Consider the following 26,583-nt stretch of genomic DNA (forward strand, 5'->3'; position numbering starts at 1 on the left):
ATGCGGAGGGGCGAGCGCCGGGGCGCCGAGGGGCCGCGGCCGGGGTCCCCGGTGCCGGGGGGCAAGGCCTCGCCGGAGGAGCCGCCGGCCGGCGCGGCCGCGGGCCGCCGCAGCACGGAGTCCGAGGTCTACGACGACGGCACCAACACCTTCTTCTGGTGAGGGCCGGCGGCCCGCCGGGGGCCGGCGGGGCCGGAGGGGCGTGGCCACGCCGCGCGGGTGGAGCGCGCCCCGGGACCCCCGCAGCGGCCTCTCGCCGCCGCCCCCCGGACGCGGCCTGCCCGGTGTCCAGCCCCCACCTCTGACCCCTGTGCCCTCTCCCGGGAGGGCTTGGCCCCGAAGTCACCTCCGGGCGGCTTTTCCTGACCTCGCTGCCCGCAGTCCCCCGCTGCCCTGCGTCCTGCCCCTTTCTCTGACGGCGCGGATGCCCTGTGAAGTGACAGCCTGCGCCCCCGGCGAGTGGGGTAACATCCGCGCCGCACGCCACGCCGGGAGCCCAGCGGCCGAGTGTGGGGGGAAGGCGCCCCCTCTCCTCAGTGGCCCCGCGCCAGGCCAGTCCTCTGAGCCCTGTGCCGCTCTGACCCGGCCACGCTTCGGCTCAGGCCGCCCTCTGGCCTGCCTTCACGGGGGTCACGGAGGGAGGGGCAGCCAGAAGCAGAGTGCGTGGGCCGAGTTGGGCGCTTCTGCGTTTGAGGGTCCAGGAAGCCAGCCTTGGGTCAACAGGTCCCAGGCATGGTTCATGCACCTGACTGACCCAGTGACCTTGGGCTGTCCTTTGCTTGTCTGAGCTTCTCTTCCGTTCCTTGTTAGAGGGACAAACGCTGTACCCTGGAAAGTGTGCTTGAGAGGAGGGCTGTGCCTGCCGTTTGCTTCTCAGTTCAGGTCCAGCTGAAGTTGAGTCCCGTGATGGGCCCTGGGGACAGTGGTGGCTTTGGGCCGTAGCCTGCAGGGATGCTGCGTGGAAACAGCTTCTTCAGCAGGTCTGGGGAACCTCAGAGGAGGTGCACGTGCGGCCACATGCGTCTCACATCTGACCCAGGAGAGGCCTGAGGGTGTGGTGGGGAAGCAGCCTCTGGTGAGGTCGGTGTTATCTCCTCTGTGGTGCAGGCAGCCGCCTCAGGGGTGGGTTGGGAGAGGGGTGGGGGACGGACGACCGGCCCTGCTTTGGGAAGCTGCTTCGCGCCAGTGGCCTGAAGCCAGAGGGAGGGGGAAGGGATGGGGTGCCCACCTCAGTGGGGGTGCGGCCTTGGAGCTAGTGACTTGAGCACTGTGGGACCCTGCTGGGCATTTCTGTGCGTGGACCAGGCCATCGGCTGTCCTGCTCGTGGGGCAGGACTCCTTCAGACTGCAGGGCAGAGGGCGCAGTCCTCCCACACCCGAGCTGCTGGCCACTGAAGGGAGGCTGAGGCCCGGCTTGCTTTCCTTCTCTCCCGTTCATCAGTGCGTGTCTTAGGGGCTGCCACTTGCTGCTTCAGAGCATACAACAGCCTGGACAAGAAGCTTCGACTCTGGCACAAACAGGCTCCCTGTGCTGGCCAGGGGGTGCTGAGCAGGCATCTTCAGAAGCACAGACTGCCAGCCCGTGGGGCCCTGCCCGTGGGGATGCAGAGAGGCCTGCCGTGGTTGGGCCGTCCTGTGGGGAGGTCTGGTGGAGCCCGGAGGGCTCTGAGGAGGGCGTGCCCCGGGGCTGCCGGCTCCTGGGACCTGCCTCCAGGGCGGGTGCCCCAGCCTCTCCACCATAGGTGTTGGGGTGCCCGCGTATGTGGTTTTCGTTGCATCTTGGGCTTCTGCCCTCACCTATGTAGGGGAAGAAGCTTCATGTTTCCGTAAGGTAACCAGATGCTCACCTGGCGACTTTACTTGTAGGGCCCAGCCACTTTCTGAGTCTCCCATCATTGACTTGCTGTGCTGGGATTTTGAAAATTCTTTCATTTTAATTTTTTGTTTTAGGGAATTTTAGTAATGAATGTTACCAAAAAATTAAAGGCTAAAAGGTATATATTTGTGGAAGTGACTGTATGTTCCACGGTTTCTCAAAATAACTCTTCCATGTTCAAAAGTTTGTTTTAACAGTTTTTGTTTTCAAAGAAGCTTGGGGGTCAGCTTATCAGCCACAGACTTTGGAGTTCATGTTGAGCCTTGGTGTCCTAGTCTGGGCTGCTTTCGGCTGGAAGGGGCAGAGGCCGGCAGGGTCTCCTCAAGTCTGGGCTGCTTCTGGCCAGAAGGGGCAGAGGCCAGCAGGGTCTGCGGTGGTGCCGACCCCTCTTCTGCAGCTGTGGTGCCTTTGGTGGGGAGCGCCTCAGGGAAACGTTGGGACCCCAGACTCTGGGGAAGTGTGCAAAGATCCGGCAGCTCAGAATGCCTAAACGTTGTTCCGATCACTCTTAGAGACCCAGTGCCCTGACAGGTGCTCCTAAACAGTACCACCTGTAGGTGGAAGATAGTGAGTCAGCACCGGGTCAGCGCGCTTCAAGGCAGGGAAGAGGTGGGTGGTTGTGACGCTTGGGAAGCACTCGCTGTCTGCTCACCTCTTACAACACTGAGCCTTGGGTGAGTGTCCTAAATTGATTCTCAGGGCTCCACTGTTAGCAATATGCTGTAAGAGTAGGTATGAGAATTTGCAGGGCAGATCTTAGATGCCCCAAGTTCCAGGAAATGCCTTCCTCAGTTACTGTGGGTTGGGGTTTGCCAGCTTCGCCCACATCTGGGCAGCATGAGCTGCCAGCTGATGCCTTTTTGGTCATGCTGGTCAGTGGCCCTCGGTGCCTCTCGCAGGCCCAGGACTGGCCGTCTGGTCTTGGCCTCTCACAGCCACGCCTTCGTACCTTCTCTGACTGGTTTGGCAGGCTGCCTCCCTGCCCACACAGTATAGTGGATTGGCCCTCTCTAGAGAGGGGCTGGCAGCTGGGCATTCTCCACTGGCCGTGGCAGGGAGCCCACTGTCCTCCCGCCCTCACGCTGGCCCAGTGGCCAAGTCACAGGATTCACGGCCGAGCAATCCTTGTGCCCAGATCCCCACGTCTCCTCTCAGCCAGGCAGCCAGGCGATGCTCCGGGAGCTCTGGCGTCTGGAGGGCATGGGGTCGCCCTGTGCCCAGATCCCCACGTCTCCTCTCAGCCAGGCAGCCAGGCGATGCTCCGGGAGCTCTGGCGTCTGGAGGGCATGGGGTCGCCCTGTGCCCAGATCCCCACGTCTCCTCTCAGCCAGGCAGCCAGGCGATTCTCTGGGAGCTCTGGCGTCTGGAGGGCATGGGGTCGCCCTGTGCCCAGATCCCCACGTCTCCTCTCAGCCAGGCAGCCAGGCGATGCTCCGGGAGCTCTGGCGTCTGGAGGGCATGGGGTCGCCCTGTGTCCTGAGCCCCGTGCGTCGCCTTTGTCCCGCAGCATCCCCAGGCCCGGCATCCGCGCTTGGCCACGTCGCGTGCGCTTTGATCCATCCAGCCTCCCGACTTAGGCCCTGGTGGCCCCGGTCAGTGTTCATGAGGACAGTGCCCGAGTGTCTTCCTTGCTGGTCCCCGGGTTTCCCTGGAATGTCTCCTCCCTTCTGTCGGGAGAACTTCTGTGGTGGTGCTTGCACGGCAGGCCTGCTGTGGGTCCCTGCCTTCTCCCTCCGTCCGCCTTCGCTCCGCAGGGCTGGGGATGCTGCTTTGACGTTTCTTTCACTGCGTTACAGATTTTGTCCCACTTCTGGGCTCTGTGGTTTCTGAGGAGAAATCTGAGCTCAGACTTGGTGTTTGAGCGGAAAAGGAGCCTGGCCAGGAGTCTCTGCTGCAGGGGCCTTCGGGGCCAGTTCTAACACCTTGATTTCTGACTTACTCCTGTTTTTTGCTTTTTTCCTCTGAAAATGCTCACCAGGGTAAGCATGGCCCCTGCCTCCCGGGGCAGGCAGCTGGGCGTTCTGGAGCGCAGGGGCGTCTGCCTCCCTCGGGGTGCAGGCTGCAGATGCCCCGGGCTCGAGCAGGCCTCCTGTGGCTCCACCCAAGCCCCCTCTGCGCTCCACCCCTGCCAGTCCTCCAGCCACGTGGCCCCCTCTGCTGGCCCGCCCTGTGCTGGCCCTCAGCTCTTGCCTTGCAGGCCTGGACCTGAATCTCCGGGCCTGCTGTGAGGCCTTCCCTGGTTCTGCGCCCCGCCCCTGCCCCCCTCACCTTTCCCCATATCCAGCCCTCTGTTTGTCTTGCTCCAGGAGCGAGTGCGCAGGAAGGCAGGCCTGAGGTCTGCTGGCACATGGTGTAATCTAGCCAACGTGTTGTCTGTGCCACTTGGGAGTACTCACGCTGGGTCTTCTCACCTCACAACAAGGGTTTGGTGTCGGTGTGCTGGAGCCCTCCTGGGCAGGGCTCAGGCCCCAGGCCCCTGTCACGACCTGAGTGACCCTGGCAATGAGGCTCAGCTCTGAGCATCCTCAGGGCCGAGATGAGGTAGAGCCCCACGCCTCGTCGTTGCCAGCTCAGCCCTGGCGGGGTCCCAGCGACCACTTCTCCCCGTGCACATCGGGTGGAAAGGATGGGCCGTCTCCTCGACTCAGGAGAGGCAGCTGAGTTCGCGAGTCCTGTGTGTAGGCTGGTGTCCCGCAGAAGTTGAGTTTCTGGGTCACCACCTCCAGGGAGCCCCAGGAGTGGCGGCCTGGAGCAGCGCCTTGTGATGTCGCCTGCGCCTGAGACGCTGCGTGGAGTTCAGCTGGAAGGCTGAGGTCCTGAAGTTCCCGCGCAGCCTCAAACTCACACGTGACTATGTTATATTGAATCTTATTAAAACAGTTAAAGCAGGAGTTTGTCCACTTGTGACAGTTTTAAACGTCAGTGTTGTGGAGTGTAGAAGAATGGATGCCGTCTCTGCTTGCTTCGCTTGGAGCTGACTTACCTGCACACAGCTGTTTCTGTTTTCACGATTCAGAGCAGAAGCTAGCAGCGCGATGGAGGGAGAGAGCGCCTTTCTTATGGGCGGGGGAGCTCGCGTGCAGCGTCAGGCACGTATCAGTTCCTCCTGGACTAACCGAAAGCCTGCAGTTCCAGTTAGGCTCCCGATAGCGGCTTTTGTGGCAGCTGTCAGACTGCTGCTGAGTGAAGATGGGAGAAGACCGAGCGAGCCGGTCGGGGCGGGGAAGCAGCGGGCCTGCCGGAGGCCAGGGCGGGGGCTCCCGCGGCGAGGGCAGCCTCGCGGCTCGTCCGCTCGCTCTGGCCGGCGAAGCTGCGCGCCTTCCGTGTGTGGCTGGCCAGTTACGCGCCTTTTTCTGTGAAGTGTGTGTCGAGTCTTGTTTGCGTTTTCAGGAGATTGTTTGTCCTTCCTGGTGAGAGCTCTTCGTGTGTTCTGGCTACAGAGGCCTCTGCCAGGCGTGAGCGCTGTGAGTGTTTTCTCCAAGCTCGTGACTGACTCTGGTTTCTTCCCTGTGTCACGGAGTTCTGACGGCAGCAGGGAACTGACGCCCGGCGGCCAGTCCTGGGCTCGGGGCTTCCCGCGTGTTGTCCGCCTGGTCGTCAGGACACCTCTCAAGGCTGGAGGTGTGTCTCCAAGGACGCACTCTGCTCTCTTCTGTCTAGAAGCTGGGTCTCTGCCTCCTTTGCAGACAGCTGTTAGCAGGCAGGGCCTCCGGCAGGCGTGTGGCGCTCGGCACAGCGCGGTGGCTGTGGCCGCGTTTCCAATCAGGCAGGCCTGCTGGCTGCCGAGAGCCATCTCCTTCCTTCCACGTGGGGCTCTGCAGCCTCAGCCGGGTGGCCCGGTAGCGGGAGGGGCCGCTTCCCAGTCCGGCCGGGCTTCCATCCCCGCCCGGTCTCCGGGTGGGCGGCAGTGCTTGCGCCCCACACCCTCAGTCTGGGTCCCGGGGCCTCTCTCTGCGCCTGTGTCTGCGCCACCCTCACGGGGCTCTTTCCCGGGGTCACGGCATAAACTGCGAGGTTGGTCTCTCGGCGTGATCTGTTCTGTGACTTGAGCTGTGTGACCTGTGGGCCAGTCCCTCTGGCCCCCTGCTCCCCGCCGCCCACCCGCCCAGCCGACACGCAGGCAGAGGACCGTCCGAGCGTCACGAGACCGGCAGCCAGCGGTCAGTGGGTTTGGCGCTGCAGGTCGAAGACGGAGTGCGCTCCTTCAGGGACGTGTCGCCTGTGTGGTCACTGCGTGCTCTCCGCGCGCTGATGCGGGCTGTGTTTGCGTTGCAGGCGGGCCCACACCCTGACCGTGCTTTTCATCCTCACCTGCGTGCTGGGCTACGTGACTCTGCTGGAGGAGACGCCGAGGGACACGGCCTACAACACCAAGAGGTACCCGCCCGGCCTGGCAGTGGGCGAGGGTCTGCACTCCTGGGGCTCTGGGGCCTTGCGGCACTTTCAGCCCCTCTTCTGCCCGGCCCAGCCCTGGCACTATCGACCTGGCTCCAGGGAGGGCTCAGGGGTTCGGGTCAGCTTCAGCGGGGCGGCTTCCCCACCTGTCCAACTCTTGGCACCCCAGGCCTCACCTGAGTGTCTGGCAGGTCGGCTCAGTGCTGATGCTGTCCCCCTGGGCAGCGCCAGGCCACGTGGCCCCAGGTTCAGCCCCTCCAGGCTGCACCCGCCCACTTAGGCCCCAGTGGCAAAAGCCGTTGTCGCCCAATGCCCCTCCGTGGGTTCAGCTAGCTTGCTAGAGTGGCTCACGGCAATCAAGGAACATTTTGCTTGTTTATTATAGAAGGTTCACCATAAGAAGACTAAGCAACAGCCAGATGGGGATGGGTAGTGGGGCAGGGTTGCCGGGTGCCCACGCGTCTCGGAGGCCCTCGGGGGGGTCGCTCACCCGGCCTCTGGGCTCCTCACACAGCGTGATCGATCGACTGAGGCGGGCCACTGGTGGTGGGCTCGTTGTTCCCCGCCCCCAGAGAGCTGGGGGACCTGTGATTGGTTCCCCTGCAGACCTCCCATCTGGAGGTGGGATTCGAAACATAACCGAGGACAGCTTTGTGACCCTCAGCAACTGGGGAACTCCGGGGGTTTTAGGGGTTCTGGCTAGACACAGAGGAAGGCCAAATCCGCATTTCTCGCTGTGAATCACAGTGGCTGTGAGCCTGAGTGTCTGGGCTTTCTGGAAGGCCAGGAGTGGCTCCACCAGTTGGCGCCGTGCTCTGCACTGTGCTGATAAGAGGCTGTTAGAAAGTTTTGGCCCCGTGTGGGGAGTGTGGCCCATCTTCTCTTATCTTCAGAAAGAGACTAGTGGGCAGGATTGTGGCCTTTGCCTGAATCCGGGAGATCCCGCGGCCAGCCTCAGAAGTGCGTGGGGAAGATTAGCTGGTTTTAGAACTCATTTCTCTGCATTTGCTACGCTGGGTGGACTCACCTCTCCCCTCTGGTCCCACAAAGCCCCCACTGCTGTCCCAGTCCTGGGGCCCAGCCCCCAGCTGCTCTGGTAGGGCAGCTGGAGGAGGCCAGGCAGGAACAGAGGCGGGGGCACCGCCCAGAGCCCACAGGCGCCGGGAGACCGTTGGCCATCATCAGCGGGGAGACTGGGCTGGCGTTCCTTCACCCTTGGGGTCTTGCCCTCTGGCTGGACTGTGGCGTGGACACCAGGGACCAGGACACGGGAGGCACGCCTCGCCTTCCCCCGTGAGGTGCAGGCCTCCTGCCCGGGCTCCTGGGTCCGCACTCGGGGGCCCCCCTGCCTGCCTCCTGTCTCCCCGTTGGCTTTGTTGGGTCTTCCTCTTCGTCCCAAGCTCTGCGTGTCAGCCCCCAAGTCTAGCACCTCTGAGCGCCCAGTCCTCCCCAGCCCGCCACGGTCACGCTGCAGGCTGGCACACAGGGAGTGGGGCCCAGCGCCGAGGAGGCAGCTGCGCTGCTCTTGGACCCCCGGGTGGGCCCCTGGGGCTGTCCCCCCGCCACCACAGGGAGCCCTGAGGGTTCGGGAAGTAGTGAGGCAGTTTGGCGGGGGCCCTGCACTTGCTCCAGGGGGTTTCTGACTGAGAGTTGGTCTTCGCTGTGAATTTGTGTGCTAGCCCTGAGTGGAGGGTTTGCACCATCTGCTGGGCGCACCCGTGTAGGGAGCCGGAAAGCAGAACTTGGTTAGACTGGAGAGGTGGCCCGTGTGGCTGTGAGGCTGCGCCAGAGGTGGGCAGTCCTGATGCCACCGGGCCAGGACAGTCCCAGGGAAGAGCCGCCCCCCAAACCCATACAGAGTGTCTCAGAACACCATCCCGGGGGCTTGCTGGGTGAGTCACAAAGCCTGGCTGCCAGGGACCCCCACCCCAGCCCCCAGTGTCAAGGGGGCTTGTTGGCCGCCCCGGGACCACTGTGGGCACGTCCTCAGCTCTTCATCCTGCACTGGCCTTTCTCCCGAGCTGTCTGTGTCTGAGCGAGGGCACCGAGGCCGCCAACGGGGCCATCTGGGTCTCTGCCGGCTCCCCCGTGTGATCTCAGGTGGGGCTGGGGACAGCAGGTGGGTAGAAGTTTGGGGCCCTGGGTGCTCCTGTGCCCTCTCAACCACTTGAGGGCAAGAGAGTTCCCTCCAGGCCCTTGGGGCTGCCATGGTGCCTGGAGCCCGTCCTGGAAGCCTGCAGGCCCCACCTCTGCACCTGACGGAGACTCTGCAGCTTCTCCCAGGGACCAGCGAGTATGCAGGACCCCTCAGACCCCGGAGGGGGCCCCCTGCTCTCCAAGTCAGCACCTCACAGCCTGGGCTGTGACGAGGCCCTCGTGTCTCTGGAGGGTGCTAGGGCACACATATTTTTATTTTTTATTATGTCAGAGCTTTTGATGCTTGCTTCCCAAAGGTTATGGTTATTTTTTTTATTAATATTTATGTTAAAAATTTAGGAAATTGGTTTGCTTTCCCTAAACTTTCAAGTCCGCCTCTTTTTATGGGTCTAGAATGTTCTGTCACTTCAGGAGAGTAGATTTTCTTCCTTCAGCCACCTTGATGGACATGTCATTTAATATAAGACGCACCTATCACACAGGCTGCCACGAGGTGGAGGCGCGCTGGGCTTCTTCTGAGGCTGTGCTCAGTGTGCACGGCTGGCCGCAGGCCCTTCTTGCCTGTCGCAGAGTCTCGTTCGGCCTGCGCCCTCGTGTCTGGCCCCTCCTGCTCCGCATGGTGGTTTCGTGGCACCCGTGTTGCCGTGCCTGTCAGCAGCCATTCTGGTCCGTTTCCAAGGGGTGGTCCACCGTGTGGCCACGCCCCAGTCCCTTGGCTCATTATCTGTCGGTGACATTTGGGATGCTTACGTACATGTGCACATCAGTTCAGTTCAGTCGTTCAGTCGTGTCCGACTCTCTGCGACCCCATGAACCGCAGCACGCCAGGCCTCCCTGTCTATCACCAGCTCCCGGAGTCCGCCCAAACCCACGCCCATTGAGTCGGTGATGCCATCCAGGCATCTCATCCTCTGCCGTCCACTTCTCCCCCTGCCTTCAATCTTTCCCAGCATCAGGATCTTTTCAAATGAGTCAGCTCTCCGCATCAGGTGGCCAGAGTATTGGAGCTTCAGTCTTTCCAAAGAACACCCAGAACTGGTCTCCTTTAGGATGGACTTACGCCCTTGTAAATGTGTGGACTTACCAATACAATGCACAGTAGCGATGTATGTCGCCTGTCCGTAACAGAAAGAAATGCAACGTGCCCACAGCGGTTAGGAGGAGCAGAGCCAGAGGGTGGAGGCTGCCCGGCTGCCGGGCTGGCTGCACAGCGGTGCTGGAGGAGCTGAAGCAGAGCCCGGAACCACACGGCCACCTCGTCCTTGACGGAGGAGAAAGGCACGTTGGCGGAGAAAGAGCGATGGCGCGCGCCCCTGGAGTGACCGGAGCCCGTACGCTGTGCACAATAATTAGTTCAAAGTGGACTGTAGACCTAAGTGTAAAATGGAAAACTAAAACTTGTTGAAAAAAACACAGGAGAAAATCTGGTGATGGGTTTGAAGATGGCTCTTCCGTCTGTGCCACACGGCTCGGGGCATCGTGGTTCCCAGGGGTCGATCTGGCGCCCCCTGCAGGGGAGCAGGCGTCCTAACCACTAGACCTCCAGGGAGGCCTGATGGCCCTTTAATAGAGTGCCAAGAGCACGCTCCGTGGGAGAGAAAGCTGGTAAGTTGGACTTGATTAGAATGAAAAACTTCTGCTCTACAGAGCCTGCTGCTGAGACAGCAAGAAGACAAGCCGCAGCTGGTGGGTGACCCGCGCCAGACCCGTGCCTGACAGCGTGCTTGTCTTCTTGTGCAGAGAGCTCCAGAGCCCCGCACGGGGATCCCAGCAGCACAGAGGAGCCTGGCGGGAGATCTGGATGGACACCAGCAAGGACGTGAGCGCGGGAGAGGACACGCAGCCCCGTGCATCCGCGGAGAGCACCGCCACCCATGGGCCCAGCGGCCCCAGCGGGCAGCGCCAGGTGCGGCGACGCCCGGGGCAGCAGGAGCGCGCGTCCGTCGCCAGTGGGAGTGGGAGCGTCCGTCACAGGACGAAGCAGGAAGCAGCAGCTGCACCTTGGTGTTTTACCCAGAGGAGCGGAACGCTCACGGCCACACAGAACCTGCATGGGGACCGCTACAGCAGCTTAGTTTGGAAGCACCAAGCTTGGAAGCCACCAAAACGTGCTTGAATGGGTGAACAATGGACTGCATTCATTCATACAATGGAATATTATTAAGCAGTGAAAAGAAATGAGCTGCCAAGCCACGGAGCCAGAGATGAAGGCTAAATGCCTGTTGTGAAAGAAGCCCAGCTGGGGAGGCTCCTCTCCTGTGAGCCCAGCGCTGTGACCTCTGGACGGGGCGGAGCTGTAAGGGCAGAGATGAGCGCTGTCCAGGCGCGGGGAGTGTGCAGAAGGGAGCGGGGGAATTTTTGGAGCCTTGAAGCTGTCGTGTTGATGTCGTAATGGTAGATACAGGACTGAACAACACCAAGCTAAGTGTGCAACTGGTCAAGACTCTTTAGCAGGCGGAGGACCCCAGGCGGGAATGCAGCTGTGAAAGAAGCCCCGCCTTAGTTAGAGTGAGCGCAGTGCCTCAGGAGGGGCCGGGGAGCAGGCGCTGGCCGCAGTCACCTGAAAATTAAACGCTCAGGTGTAAATCGAAAAAAAAGCGTACAGGATCCACGTGAGAAAACCTGCAAAATTCTGAAGACTGAAATCAAAGATCTGAATCAGGGGACCGATAGTCCATGTTCGCCGATAGGGTCTCAGTATTGGTGAGGTGTCATTTCTTCTGGGCCTATAGAGTCAGTGAGGTCCCAGCCAAACCCCAGTAAGCTGCCTCGTAGACGGGAGTGGGGTCTGTAGGCGTGAAGGCCCGGGACGTGTACAGAGCGCTGTGCCCTGGGGCGAAGCTGGTTCCCACGGGCGTGGGTCAGCAGCAGGGTCCCTGCTGTGCCAGCCCTGGGACCACACAGGCGGCGGGTGGGGGCCGAGAGCCTCAGCGCTGGGGGGCGGTCACGGGCGCCCGAGGGGGGAGTGACCGTGGATAAGAGATGCCGCTGGGCGTCGGTGAGGACTCGGGCGCACTGGAACGTGGAGCCGGGCGGCACACTGGTGTGTCTAGTGTGCGTGTGTGCAAGGCTGGCACACGCACGTCTTGTTCTGTTGGCCAAGAGGGTCCAGAGGGAAGGAGCACGTGGGCGCCCAGGTCTCGGTGCCCAAGACCATTCGTTCTGCAGTAGAGGAGCCAAGCGCCCTGAAAAGTGGCCGATCCCACGGCTGGGACAGGGAGCCTCCAAGAGCAGCCTGGGGCATCTTCCAGCACCAGCAAGGAGGGAATGCCAAAAAAAATACAAAACCTCACAAAGATAGGGTATGTCAAAGAGATACGGGAGCTGAATGAAAGCTCCCAGCAGCTGAAGCTGGAAGAGTTGAAGCAAAGACAGCAATCAAGTGCTGAATTATAACCGAGTACAGTGTAGATGCCGTTGAGTCCGTGCTGATGCCAGAAATGAGTCAGGAGAAGATACACCTCCTGCACAGAAGGGTTCCTCTTGGGCTGTGGAGCTGCTCTCCACCCCACACAGGGGCCTCCCTCCCAAGGGCGACGGGGAAACCTGCCAGGCACCCTGCGGGGGCCAGGTCGGCACCAGTGGTCCGGCTTGTGTCCGTGGCATGTACCTTGATACGACGGGAAGGTGGTCTCCTTAACATCTGTAGTCATCACGTAGCCCTGATCTAGTCATGAGCAGCAACAGCCTTCATTCAGGGGCAGCCGCAAAGCACCTCCAAACCGCACAGGCCATCGACACGGGCCGTCAGAGCCTGTCAGAGCCGAGAGGAGTGTCGTGTCAGGCCGGGGGGCCTGGCGCAGGAGAAGCACGTTAGCCTAGAAACCGAGCAGATCTGGGGAAAAGAAATACTGTGGGCTTCAGTTGTTGTATCGGCTCACTGGTCGTGACAGGCCCCAAACTGATGGGCGTGGGACGTTCTGTGCTGTCTTTGTAACTTTTCTGTTCCGAAATTCAAAGATTATTTGAAAGTGTAATGTATTTGCTTTCCTCTAAAAGTGCTTCTGGTGGACAGGTTCTCTCAGGTAGGCCCGCTGGGGCAGGAGGGCCCGGAAGCGTGGCCACCACCCCGGGCCGCCCCTCGTATGCTTCCCACGGCCAGTCCGTGCTGACCGCCGGGGCCGGGGCTCGGGGTCCTTAGGCCTGCTCCGGGGCCCCGTGGGGCAGCCACAGCCTGGCACGCAAGGCGGGGCCTGGCTCCTTGGCGGGCGGGCTGCCGTGTGTGTCTGCGTGCCTTCCGCTGTCTCCTGGGGGCTCCTGCCCAGACTGGATACGCAGCCCTGGGCCGAGGGAGCCACCAAGGGGCCTGCCTGTTGGAGCGGGAAGCGCTGGGACCCTGACCGCGTCTTTCCCTCTGGGGCCTTATGAGCCCTGGCCTGCCGTGTGTGGACCTGGAGGGGTTGGTTGGTTTGTGGTGTGTGTGTTTACCGTGCAGCCTGCCTTAGCACTTGGTGGTGCACAGAAGCCAGCCAGGGCCAGGGCCTTCTCCGGGCGTGGCGCTGCCTCGGGGCCGTGCAGGCCAGGGCAGCGGTGCTCGGCCACCAGCTTCACCACAGCTGAGCCTCAGCTCTGCCTCACCGGGGGTCGGGGCTGTCCCCACCATGGGTGCCCCAGGCTCCCTCGCACCTCCTGCTTGGGAGGAGCAGACCCAGAGCTTCACGCTTCCACACACTGAGGGCTGTTTGTTCTTTATTTGCAGAGGTATTGTGGCCAGTATTTTGGTTTTCTTATGTTTTGGAGTCACACAAGCTAAAGACGGGCCATTTTCCAGACCTCATCCAGGTAACTTGCCGTTCCTCTCTCCGTGTGTGCCGAGTGGCGGTGCTGTCCTGAGGCTCGAGAGTGTCTGTGCTGCTGCGTGTGAGTGGCCTGCCCCCCCCACCCCACCCCCCCGGCCTGCAGACGTCAGCAAGGAGGGCGGGCGAGACGGGCTTCACAGGCGCCGGGAAGCCCCTCTTCTCCCCCAACTCCCCCAACTCTGGGCCCTCGTGTCCCGCTGCTGCCCACCGGGTGCTAGTCAGGGAAGTCTGCCTGGGGGCGGAGGGGCCCTGGGGCTGTGCAGGGCGCTCGGCGTGGCCTCTCACAGGTGGCTCTGCTTTCCGCTGCAGGGCCCCCTGCCCTTCACGGTGTGGGGGGGCCCCTGGGAGCCCTCCGCAGCCGGCTCTCCTGTCTCCACCGTCCTGCCTCCATCCCAGGGTCGTGCTTTTAAATGAAAATAAAAACCACCCATGAATATAACCACCGTTAAGCTTTAGTGTGTTTGTACACGTGTATACACGCACAGCTGTAGAAGCATCAGCAGAGGCCTGCACTGGAGTTTCGTATCATCGTTGTTCACTTCAGGCTTCACACAAGCACATCGTGGTGAACGTTTTGAGAACTGGGTTTTTGGTGGCCTCAGTCCTCATCTGAACGTACCACACGCACGAGTCCTGTCCTGGAATGACGGTGTACTTGGGGGTTTCCCGTTCCACGGCGATAAGCTAGGCTGTGGTAAATTTCCACGTGGGTGTCTCTACCCGGTTACCTGTGGAAGTGGCAGGTTAAGGGCCCATGTGGGTTGTTGCCCAGCTTCGCCCCGGAAGGGGGGGCTCGGGCTCACGTGCCCGGGGGCTCTGAGCCGGGGCCTCACCTGCTGCTCGGCCCCTCGAGATGCTGGTGTGGGTGAAGCCTGCGTGGTCCCTGCCCGGGGCATGGGGCGGCGTGATGGCCCTGGCCTCCCCAGCGCGGGCTGCAGGGCCTCCTCCTCTGGCTTGGGCCTGTCCAGTGCTGCCCAGAAGGGTGTGTACTCCTAGCCAGAGAGTGGAGGAGTGAGCTCGAGTGTCAGAAACCAGAAGCAGTGAGAAACCAGGTGCGCTCCGTCCTTGTCAGAGGGACTTGGGAGGCAGAGCACGAGCACTGGAGACCCCCGCGGAGCCCGTCCAGGGTGGGGCAGCGAGGCCACGGGGCGCCAGGCCTGGGTGAAGTCAGCGGCGGGACAGGCGGGCCCGCCCGGGTCACCCGGCGGGCCGCGGCCGAGTGCTCTGAGCCCGTCTGCGGCTCCGGGCCAGGCGGGCCCCGGCCGGCCTCCCCTCTGCGGTGTCTGGTCTGTGTTCGGACTGTGGCCTTGCCCTTCTTTAGTTGCTGTGTGTGACCCTGTCTCTCTGCCAGCCTCGGTTAGTTACCACGGGGGCACCTGCCAGGCGTCTTGTTCACCTGGTGCTCGGCAGGAAGTCCTCAAATCCTGAAATCAGGCTGCATCTGCAGGCCGGGAGGACAGCGTGAGGAGGTGTTTCGGGGTCTCCACCCCCCCCGCCCTCCTGGGCCCGGCTCAGGTCGCTCCTGGGGGAGCAGACACAAGGCTCCAGGCCCACCGGTCTGGGGAGCCGATTTATCTGGAAACTGGAATTGGGTCTGGCCCGTTGCAAAGGCCCCCTCTCTTTCGTGGTCTTTATTTTCACGCGTGGCTTTCTCTGAAAGCTGGAGTAAGTGGGCACACTGCCAGTGCTGTTGAGGAAGCCAGCGCTGATGTTTAGGAAGAAAATAAAAGTGCTCGGTTGGGGAGCAGGGCAGGCAGACTCAGGGAACCAGCTTCAGGAGCCTCTGGGTGGTTCAGGAAGCGCGGGGTGGGGCTGGGGGGCGTGTGGAGACCCTGGCCGGGGGATGGACAAGGGCCTCTGAGGACCAGGGGTGGGCGTGGGTAGGCCTGGACTCCTGGTGGGCTCCACAGTCCAGTGGCGGGAGGTGGGGAGCCTTTCTGACCCACGTGAGTGTGGACGAGGAGGGACAGAGCTGCCTTCACAGGCAGCGGCTGGTCACCACGGCGGCGCCCCCCCACAGTCCCGGGGCTGCTGGTGGAGCCTCGGACCAGGGAGACTTTTCCAGGCGTCCCACCTTCACAGGCATGAAGAATGTCGCCTCGGCTGTCTCCTTCCGAGCACATAGCCGATTCTCCCAGAATGTGGCCTCGGCTGTCTCCTTCCGAGCACATAGCCGATTTCCCAGGAATCCAGCAGCCTGTGTTTTCTGCCTGTGCGCGACTGGGCTCTCAGATCTCCTGGCAAACAGATGCGGGACAAGCTCCAAGGGTGCCGGGCCACCCCAGGGCCCAGTGTGTGCACAGCTGTGCCCAGGCAGCTGCCAAGGGACTCAGACCCAGGAGACGAGCGCCGCACACGTCCCGCGCGCTTCCGGAGAGCAGGCCTGCGCACACGCCCTGCTCGCCTGCGCACGGCCTGGCCCGTGCGAAACTCGGGGTGGCCGGGCAGGTGCCGTGGCCACAGCTGACCTGGAGTAGCTGGACTAACCGTGGCCGAGTGTGTGTGCACAGCTTCTTTCTTAATTAGCTTTTAAAAGAAGCCTGGGGGTGGGCTTTATTTCCCCACAGACATAACCACAGGGAAAGCAGGTGTCTCAGGCCTTACTAAACAGGTTCATGGAGATTCTTCGAGCAGCTCTAGGCCTTCCCCTTCGCACTGTCTCATCTGCCGGGGAAGGTTGAGCTCGAGGGAGGGGAGGCGGGCGGTGAGGGCTGCCCCTCCCCGCGTTGCTGGGATGCAGCCGAGGCGTGGCGTGAGTTGAGGGCTCTGAGCGGCGACTTCGCGCGCCTGTTGCAGAATGGCTGCTGCAGTGCAGTTGGCGCCTCCGCAGCCTCGTGTGACCTCAGCTGTTTTTACGGTGAGAACACTTGGAGTGGACGCTCAGCAACTCAAAGTATATAATGTGCGTGCCAAGTGTCGCCGCTGGAGAAGCATGCTGGCTGGAACTCAGGACAGTTTCCTTAAACAAGTCATCGCAGGAATTCAGGACCATTTAATGTTAGAAAATGTGTTCACGTCACTCATCACACTAACACTGAAGGTGAAAAACGGATTCCCGTGAAGGCAGAAGAGCAGGTTCTCATATTCGTTCACGATGGAACCAGTTCGACAGCACACTGGGATTAAGAGATTTTCTTAAACTTGACGAAAAGTCTACCAAAACCCTGCAGACCTACCTAGCGATGAGGGTCGGGAGCGTCCCCACGGACACAAGACAGGGACCTCTGCCGTCGCTGCTCGCGTCCCGTGGTTTGTGGGCCGTCTCTGCTGCAGCAAGGGGGCAAAGTGAAATGCAAGATTAGGGGCAGGAATGGGAGAAAAGGAAGGGAAAGCATTCCGGAGAGGACTGTGTGTCCACCCCTGGGCTGGAGCTTGCTTCCAGGTCTCTGCTAGGAGCCCGAGCGGGGCCTGGAGCAGGGTGCCGGCTGTCCAGGAGCCACGTGGGGGTCTGCAGGGCCGCGGGGCGAGCACCCCTAACCCTCTGCTCTCTCTCCGCAGCTTACTGGAGATTTTGGCTCTGCGTTAGTGTGGTCTACGAGCTGTTTCTCATCTTCATACTCTTCCAGGTAAGAGGTTTCTCTCGGTTGCATGAATGGGGGGGTTCAGGTGGGTGTGAGGTGGCAGAGGAGGCTCTGGCAGCAGACACGGGGCGCTGAGTGTCAGCGGTGGGCCGGGCCAGTTGCCGTGGCCTCGCTTCCAGTCTGGGGACAAGTGTGGCTGCGTGTGCGTTGGTCCCTTCTGGCACGTGTTCGGCAAGGTGGTCAGCGGGAGGAGGTTGGAAACTCAGCTCCTTAGGAAATCTCAGATCAGGATTTGTTGCTGCTGACATCTGTCTGATAACACGCCTTGGTCTGCTGGGTTAGGCAAGTGTGACTTCAGAATTCAGTCTCAGAACCGTCAGCGATGGCTGAGTGAGTTATCATCACGTGGGAAAGTTTGCCTTTAGGGAAGGTGTACAGGGCCGGGAATCGTGACGCTGTGTGTGTCTGTGTCTGTGTGTGTGTGTACACGCCAGAGTCGGCGCAGAGCCCGGCCCCCCACGGTCCCGCCCTGCAGCTGCGGTCTGTCCCCCTGCACCCCTGCACTTTGTCTCGGACACTCGTGTGAGTGGAGCCGCGTGGCCTTCGCGGCCTTGAAGCTCACCCGGGTGCTCCCCTGCCATGGAAGGTGTTTCTGGTGGAGGCCCCGCCGTCTGTCTGTCCCTCCAGCAGTGTGGGCTGGCGTGGGGCGGGTGTGAGAGGAGCAGCTCGGCGCCGCCGGCACGGGCCCTGGTGTGCCTGACGCCGGGAGGGCTCCTGTGTCCTGGCGGGTTGGCCCGATGGCCAGGCCCTCGCAGCTCTTGCCGTCATCAGAATCTTCTGTTTTAGCCAGTGTCTTTCAGGGGGTTCACTACATTTCTAGGAGGGCTCGTGATGTTCACCAACTTCTGCATTTATGACCCAGGAAGCAGACACCCTCTTTGGTGAAGTGTCTGTTTTTGCCCTTTTGAGAAACCAGGCGGTTGGTTGCTGTGGGGTTAGGGCCTTCATGCTGTCCCGGCGCAGGGCCCTCGGCCGGCGGCTTGCACGTTCCTCCCCCAAGGCTGCAGCTGGGCCTGTTCTTTTAGCAGTGCTGGGCCAGGTGTCTTCTCTTTTTGTGCTTTTGATGTCATGTGTAAGACTTCTTTGTCCAAGACCAATTTATTAAGATTTTCTCCTATGTTTTCTGTTAAAACCTGGTTTTATATTTTACACCGAGATTGTTCATTCATGTTGAGTTTCTTTTTACATTTTGTTTTGGAATAATTAGATTCACAGGAAGTTGCGAAAAAATTACACAGGGAGGTTCTGTGTTCTTTTACCCAGTTCCTCAGTATTTTGCCTAAATATAAGATAGCACGTGTACCTGAAATTAACACAATGTTGTGAGTCAGCTATCGTTCCGTCAGTGTGTTGTGTCTGACTCACGGTGACCTCATGGACTGCAGCAAGACAGGCTCCTCGGTGCTTCACTGTCTCCCAGAGTAGAGTCGTGTCCGCTGAGCCGGTGCTGCTGTCTGACCTTCTCATCCTCTGTCCCTTTCCCTCCCTTCAGTCCTTCCCAGCATCAGGGTCTCTTCCAGTGAGTCAGCTCTTCCCATCAGGTGGCCAAAGGATTGGAGCTTCAGCTTCAGCCTCAGTCCTTTCACTGAGTGTTCAGGGTTGATCTCCTTTAGGATTGACTGGTTTGATCTCCTTGCAGTCCAAGGGACTCTCGAGAGTCTTCTCAGCAGCAAGTTCGAAGGCATCGGTTCTTTGACTTGCTGTCTTTTTGATTGTCCAGCTCACGTCCACACGTGACTGCTAGAAAACCATAGCTCTGACTCGACTGACTGTTGTCGGCACAGTGATGCTTCTTAACGCGCCGTCGGGCTCGTCATCACTTTGCTTCCAGGGACCAAGTGCCGTTCAGTTCCGTGGCAGTGGAACCACCCACAGTGAGTTTCGAGCCCAGGAAGATCAAGGTTGTCACTGCTTGCGCTTTTTCCCCTTCTGTTTGGCATGAAGTGACGGGACCAGGGGGGTTCTCCGGTGGCTCGGCGGCGAAGAATCCCCCTGGGATGTAGAAGGCATAGGCGGCTTTGGGCTCGAGCCCTGGCTCGGGAAGACCCCCTGGAGGAGGGCATGGCAGTCCACCCCAGGATTCTTGCCTGGAGAGCCCCGTGGACAGAGGTGCATGGAGGGCTGCAGTCTGTAGGGTTGAAGAGAGTTGGACGTAAGTGACTGGGCACGCACGCGCGACGGGACTGGGTGCCGTGGTCTGTTTTCTGAGTGTGGTGTTTTAAGCCATCGTTTTCACTCTCCTCTCTCACTGGCAGCAAGTGGCTCTTTAGTTTCTCTTCACTTTCGGCCACTAGAGTCAGCTGTGCTTCAGTTTAAAATAAACAGATGTATAAGACAGTGTAAACCAAGAAATAGATGCTGGTGCAATCCAGACAGCAGTTTACTCACTTGTGCACGCGAGCACAGACACACACACACACACGTGGGTGTAGAATTCGGTACAGTTTGGGGGAGGTTTATTGCAGTGCATTTAATTATAAATATTTTTTAATTATAGTAAAAAAAAATTCCGTAACATAAAATTTACCATCTCAGCCATTTCCAGCTTGGGGCCCTAGAGCATTCACCAGCCTGTGTTACCTTCGCCACCATCGTCCCCAGAACCTGCTCATCTTCCCAAACGGACACTCACTGCCCTCCCGCCGCGGCCCCAGCCCCTGGCCCCCGTCCACGTCCTGTGTCTACGGATGTGACCCCTGCAGGACATCCTCTGGGGAAGCCAGTCAGCACCGGTCCCTCTGTGGCTGGGTTGCTTCTCTGAGCAGCGCATCCCCGAGGTCCATCCTCACTGCAGCCTGTCAGGGTTTCCTGCCTCTTGGAGGCTGAGCAGCGCCCGTGGTGCTTATGCCACGCCTGTGTGCTCACCGGCGCTGAGCGGGCTCTTGGGTTGCCTCCACTTTTGGCGACTGTGTGACGCTGCTGTGGATGTGGGCGTGTGTCTGTGCAGCCCTGCCTTCCCTTCCCCTGCGGACACGCCTGGAAGTGGGACAGCTGAGGAGCCCTGGTCAGCCTCTAAGCAGCCGCCGGACCGCACTCCACGGCAGCCGTGCCCACATCACAGCCCCGCCAGCCGCCGCAGCTCCGTGTCTCCGCGCCCCCAGCTCTTGGTGTGAGGTGGTGGCGTGGCTCCCGCAGTTTGCTTGCACGCCCCCGACTGCTCGTGACACGTGTTTGTGGACGTCGGTATGTCTTGGGGAGACCGGTTTTTGTTCTGGTTGATTTTTATTAATGGTCCATATTCTGTTTATTTAAAAGAACCTGCATCTCAAAGCAGAGAGGCCCTGCTCGCCCTTCACCAACTCCCTCCTGTTACGGACACCTTACACGGCGTGGCCGGCTGTTACAGTCAGTCACTGAGTGAAGCCCACACCTCCTCTCGCTTACCCTCCTCTCTGTGGCACCGCACTCTCCCCGCACGTGGGTCTCTGACTGCTCCCAGCGGCGCTTTGTGGTTTTCAGAGTGTGTCCCTAAGTGTCTCTCTCCTGATGCTGTCCTCAGCGGGCTCATCTCGGCTCCATGTGGCTCTGCTGGTCTGGGCGTCTGGAAGCACAGCCAGTTTGCTCTGCGCTGTCAGCTGCGCCTGACTCGTTCGTTCTCACAGCTCTGCTGCTGTTCAGGGGGCTTCTGAGGGGGTCTCTGCAGGAATGCAGGGGCTCACGTCTTCCTCGCCAGCCTGAGTGTCTGTCTGTCCATCTCTGGCCTCACTGCCCGGCACCAGCCTTCCCACCCCCAACTTCTCAGTAGGGAGCCTTCATTAGATGCCCTTTATCAGTGGAGGAAGTTCCATTCTTCCTAATTTGTTGAGTGTGTTTATCATGAGAGGCTGTTGAATTTTGTTGGTTGTGTGCTCTTTTTTTTGCATCAGATGACATGGTCTTGTGGGTTTGCCCCTTTATTAACATGACGTGTTAATTCATTCCCTTATTTTGAACCAGCTCAGCACTGGGATGAACCCGCTGGGTCGTGGGGTACGGCCCTCGTGTATGCTGCCGACTGACTTGCCCGGGATTCTGCCGGGGGTCTTTGCGACTGTCTTCGTGAGGGGCGCCGTCTGTAGTTGTCCTGGCGTGTGCTTTTCTGGCTTTGCTGCCAGGGCTGCAGCGGGTGTGACTGGAGCCCTTTCAGGCTCCGACGCACATCCTGGCCGCTGGTGAAGGTCCAGATCCCTGGCAGGCGTGTCTGTCGGGCTCCCCGCCCCGGCCCTCAGGAGGGAGGCCCCCGCGGGAGTGGGAGCGGCTCCGCCGCCCTGCGGGAAGCCTGTGGGGGGCGCCTTCTCCCCAGCTCGGTTCTGACATCAGCGCCCCCCGCGGTCATCTGCTTCCTCCTCAGGGTTATGAGTCAGTATCTGATCTGTGCTCACAGCGTCCAGGCTTGGTGGCTGGGAGCGCTCACGAGCCCCGTCTGTGTGGGGTCTTGGTGTTCTGTTTCCTGTTTCTGAGCGCCCCCCTCCTTCTGGTGCTGGAAGATACCTGCGCCCAGGCCCATCCTGGGCCCCTGCCCCAGCCCTGGAGTCAGCCATTTCTCCAGGGAGCCTGGTTTCTTTAGAATGGCTCAGGAACCTAGGTGTGGGCCCTGTCAGTCAGCACCAGGAGCCATGTGGGTCCTGGCCTTTGTGTGCAGCTCTCCCGCCCGGCTGCTGCCCTGTCCCAGAGGGTCCAGGGGCCAGTCGGCCTCCTCAGCCCTCACTGGAGTGGAGGTTCCTGGTCTGGCCTCTGGGCTTGGTTGATGAGCCCGAGGCTGGGACGGCAGCGACTTCCTCGGATGCCCTGAGACAGAGTCTTGGTGCGCTTGCGCTGCTCCCTTCTGAGGCCTGAGCGTCGGGGCTCAGAGCCCGGGGGCCACGCTGACTCGGGATGCAGTGAGACAGCCGCTGCCCTGCTTCCTGGCCCTCAGACCCCAGGTCCCCAGAGCACGTGTGGGGACGTGGCAGCTGTTCGTGCCATCACCTCAGTCGTGTGACAAGACGCAGGTCTGGGTGTCATCTGTCCGCACACCACAGACCACATCTCGTCACCCCGCCTGGAACCTCCTCCCGTGTGTCCCTTGGCCGGTACTCGGGGTCCTGACGACAGGTGTCTGGGGCCCCAGCTGGTGGCCAGAGGGGCAGAGGGAGGCACAGGGCTCTCTTGCTGGGGGTCCTCCCCACTGGGGGTGACACCCAGAGTCTCTGTGCTGGGTCTAGGGGCATGTTTGGCTGACGCTGGCACCTTCGTGTCAGGAGAAGGCTGCCCAGGCACCGTGTGAAGAGGCAGACCCCACGACGCCGCTTCTCTGTGTGGGGTCTGGAGCCCGAACAGACTAGGGTAGGAGACGGGGAGATTGGTGATCGAGCCTCTCCAGGGGAGGCACACCTGTGACCCCGTGGGGGCATGGGGACGCCCTCGGCCCTGAGACGCCCCCATTCTGCCCGGCCCCACGTGGGGCCACACTGAGACGGGTGCTTCCCCTCCCGGTTGGTGGGCGCTGTCTGCACACTGCAAACCTGCCCTGCTGACTCGGGCACTGGCCTTGCAGACCGTCCAGGATGGGCGCCAGTTTCTGAAGTACGTGGACCCCAGGTTGGGGGTCCCGCTGCCAGAGAGGGACTACGGAGGAAACTGCCTCATCTACGATGCAGACAACAAAACCGATCCCTTCCACAACATCTGGGTGAGTGCCCGGGAGAGGCCACCTGCCTGGCCTCACGCTATGGGGTCTCCTCCGGGCAAGTCTGTACCACATCCTGGGCGTGAAGCCTGGCGGATTATTGCACAGGCTCCTGGGCGCTGCCCCGGGTGTGGGTGTTTCTGGAACCTGAGTCATTCTGCAGACTGGATGGGGTGGGGGACGTGGGGGCTGAGCAGCTCACGTGTGAGGGTGCCTCTGGCGGTGGCAGGGTCCCCTCCCAGCTCGCACTGGGGAACCAAGCACGAGGCCTGCACCTGTCCCCACAGGACAAGCTGGACGGCTTCGTGCCTGCACACTTCATCGGCTGGTACTTGAAGGTAGGTTCCTCCTTGTTGGACAGGACACCTGGTTTCAGGCCCACCCTAAGCTCTGGGCTGTTTTCCAGCCATGCAGTGGGTGGGGCACACAGTGCTGGACGGGCAGGCTGCTCGGCTCGGGGCCCCAACCTGACCTCACGTGTCCTGGGCATCGCAGCAGCCAGCAGAGAGCAAGGGAGACCGACCCACGGAGGCCTCCGGTCCCTGGGTGGGATAAGCCCGGAGCTAGTCGCTCACAGCCCTAGGTTGGGGCACGCCTGAGAGCTGCCTCAGCGTCTCGAGTCGGGGCGGCTGGAGCGGAAGCGGCCCCCCTGCCTCTGTGTCCCTGAGGGCTGTGGGGCGGGGAGGGGCAGACTGTCCCTGGAGGCCCCACCGCGGAGAGCTGATGCGCTGGCCTCGGCCTCAGACCCTGATGATCCGCGACTGGTGGATGTGCACGATTGTGAGCGTGATGTTCGAGTTCCTGGAGTACAGCCTGGAGCACCAGCTGCCCAACTTCAGCGAGTGCTGGTGGGACCATGTAGGCGCCCCCCCCCCGCCCACGCCCACGCCGCATCCCCGCCGGGCACACCCCCCGCCCACGCCCCAGCCCCGCCGGGCACACCGTGGGGGGAGGAGGGCAGCTCCCGGTCGCCCCCGACAGGGCCGCCGGTGCTGGGGGCCCGTGGCGCCACCTCCCACCTGCCTGCCACCCCTAGTGGATCATGGACGTGCTCGTCTGCAACGGGCTGGGCATCTACTGTGGCATGAAGACCCTCGAGTGGCTGTCCCTGAAGACGTACAAGTGGCAGGGCCTCTGGAACATTCCGACCTACAAGTACGTCTCTAGAGCTGCTGATCTGCGGGCCTGGGCTCTGGTGTGGGGCCTGCGGGGCCTGTGGGGAGGGGCCGCGGGCGAGGATGTTGCCTCCTGTGAACTCCACCTGGGATATGACCCTGGGCATTGCTCTTACGGCGACCAGGACGTCAGCCCATCCTGGCCACCCAGCCCCTTGTCCTCCCTGCCAGCCCTTCTGGGGTCACCCCTCCCCGGCTGCCTCCCTCTGTGAAGAAGGAAAGAAACAGCCGAGGAAAAGGCCCGGGGGACCGGGAGGCCGGCGTGCCCCGAGCGCGCTGCCCTAGCTGATGGGCGCTGCTTCCAGGGGCAAGATGAAGAGGATCGTGTTCCAGTTCACGCCCTACAGCTGGGTTCGCTTCGAGTGGAAGCCGGCCTCCAGCCTGCGCCGCTGGCTGGCCGTGTGCGGCATCATCCTGGTGGTAAGGCCGGCGAGGCTGGGCTCCGCGCGCACCCCAGCCCGGGCTCCCCGCCACCCTCCTCTGCCCCCAGTTTCTTTTGGCAGAGCTGAACACCTTCTACCTGAAGTTCGTGCTGTGGCTGCCCCCCGAGCACTACCTGGTCCTCCTGCGGCTTGTCTTCTTCGTCAACGTGGGCGGCGTGGCCATGCGGGAGATCTACGATTTCATGGACGACCCGTGAGGGCGGCGGGGGCGGGGCGGGGCGGGGCGGGGCGGGGCGGGGCGGGGGCGGGGCCGGGGCCGGGGCCTTCCTCGGCCTCGGCGCAGCCCCACCTCCCTCCGCAGGAAGCTGCACAAGAAGCTGGGCCAGCAGGCCTGGCTGGTGGCGGCCATCACGGCCACGGAGCTGCTGATCGTGGTGAAGTACGACCCGCACACGCTGACGCTGTCCCTGCCCTTCTACATCGCCCAGTGCTGGACGCTCGGCTCCGTGCTCGCCCTCACCTGGACCGTCTGGCGCTTCTTCCTGCGGTGAGCGCCGCGGCCCCGGGGTGTCCTGCCTGCCGCCCCAGGCCCTGGGGAGATCCAGGGACCCCCCCCCCCCCCCCGCGGGCCGGCCTGCGGTGACCCGCCCCCGCTGCCCGCAGGGACATCACCCTGAGGTACAAGGAGATTCGGCGGCAGAAGCAGCAGGGCCGGGACGACCCGGGCAGGGCCGACGGCGGCGCGGACGGGCGCACACCCGGGCCTGATGACGCCTCGGGGTCCGAGGAGGCCGACAGAGAAGGGGTGCCGGCCCCACACTGACGCCTGGGCTGCCGGTCCTTGGTGATTCTCGCCATGAACCTGCCAGCAGCCTCAGCCCTCAAGGCTCTGTTCCCCTTTTCTCCCGTGTGCACGGCGGCCCTGGGTATGTGCGCGGTGTGTGTGCGCGTGCTTGAGTGTGGGCTCCAGGGCTCCCCCTGGGCCTGCCAGTCCTTGTGGAGCCAGAGCCCCTGCCGCTCTGTGCAGTCAGCCTGGGGTCTCCGCGACCCCAAGCTTCGGCACCCAGATGGCCTGGCCCAAGCAGTGGCATCGTGGTGCCCGCCTGCTCCCTGGGCCCCGCCAGTCCCCCATGACCCCCTGGCAGCCTGTGTGAAGGACAGTCATCCAGGGACACCCTGAAGAGGCTGAGGGGGCACATCTCCTTCTCGGGATTTTCCATCTGACCCTCTAAGCTGGAGGGTGCGTGGATGGTGCTGGAGGGAGGCAGAGACTCCGAGGCCTGGTCCCCACCGTCACGAGTAGGTCATGAGGGTCTCTGTGGCCGAGTTGAGGTCCCCTCCACAAGCAAACAGCAAATAAAAGCCATGGTGGAGGCCTGCAGTTCCACGTCTCCTCGCTGCCCCTCAGCCGTCCTCCCCTGTGCCGCCCCGCCCCGCCCCCCTGGACCAAGTCCCGGCAGACTCCGGTGGGATGTGGGCGGTGCTGCCCCCCAGAGGCGGGCGCACGCCTCACGCTTCATACACAGATGAAGAGGGGCGAGGGCTCCCCCGACATGCCCAGGGGCGGGGCAGGCCCGGCTCTTGGAGCATCACTGCTTTAAAGCTCTCATTTCCTTGGGTTTTTTTTTTTGCCTGTAACTACTTTTTGGGAGAATTTCAAACCTAGAGTGAAGGATCGACCTCACACCTGTACCCACCCATGCGCTCGAGCATTGAGTTATTGAACTGTTTCTCAGCCTCTGGCTTCGCTGGGCTTCCTCACTTTGGGAGGAGACAGAGGGCCTTGATGCAGCTTTGATCAGGGCTCAGGGCTGATGCCTTCCCGCTGTTACAGGAGCACGAAGCGTCCTGCCCACCCAGCTCCCCCCGGGCTCGGGGTCACTCTTGTCCCAGCCCGCCTCCCTGCCTCTGCCGTCCCCAGGAGACCCCTTGTTTCTGGCCCCTTGAGGATCTCCCACCTAGACTGGGACCACCCATTTCTCTATGGAGCCTGTTCTGGGGGAGGGTAAGAAGCACCGTGAAGGGCTTTGTAGTGAAGGCAGGAACTGAACTGCACAGCCTTCAGACCCTCTGGAAGCTGCCCAGCGTCTACACCTTGTTTGTGCTGCTCAAAGCAGGTCAGCCCTGTGGGCTCACCCACAGCACGACCGAGGCCAGCTCGACGGGGGGGACCCTGCCCTTCTGCCCACAGGGCTCCAGCCTCTACCCGGAGAGCGCTCAGGAGCTGGCCACCGCTGGGAGCCAGGCCCCAGGAGCAGCTCGCACATGGGCAGCCGGGGGCGCTGCCGGCGGAGGCGAGGCAGACCCCCTTCCAGGGCCCCTCAGTGCAGGTGGGACGCTCTTCTCACAAACTGGAGGAAGGCCTGGGTGGGTTGCAGGGGTCCTGCCAGCGCCTGGGAGCTCAGACCAGAGCCCCGTGGAGGAGCTTGCCAGGCACACTCCTGGCCGGGACCCTGGACCCCTGACTGGCTTCAAGCCACTACAAGTGGTCGTGAGAACCTCACTCTACACCAGCACCTCATGGGGCCAAGTATGGACAAAGACGCCTGCTGCCAAAAAAGGGATTTTAA

General features: G+C 61.8%; 1 protein-coding gene across 1 annotated transcript; it reads left to right on the forward strand.

Moving 5' to 3' along the window:
- Positions 1-26,576, forward strand: PTDSS2 (phosphatidylserine synthase 2). Its single transcript, XM_068975868.1, has 12 exons — positions 1-158; positions 6,152-6,253; positions 13,128-13,210; positions 16,726-16,793; positions 22,324-22,458; positions 22,743-22,793; positions 23,200-23,313; positions 23,492-23,610; positions 23,936-24,050; positions 24,121-24,266; positions 24,375-24,560; positions 24,677-26,576. Exons 1-12 carry the CDS (start codon positions 1-3, stop codon positions 24,834-24,836), a joined length of 1,437 nt encoding a protein of 478 aa, XP_068831969.1. The 3' UTR covers positions 24,837-26,576.
- The last annotated feature ends 7 nt before the right edge of the window (positions 26,577-26,583 follow it).

This window comes from Capricornis sumatraensis, chromosome 8 (genome assembly GCF_032405125.1).
Source record: "Capricornis sumatraensis isolate serow.1 chromosome 8, serow.2, whole genome shotgun sequence".
Lineage (NCBI taxonomy): Eukaryota > Metazoa > Chordata > Mammalia > Artiodactyla > Bovidae > Capricornis > Capricornis sumatraensis.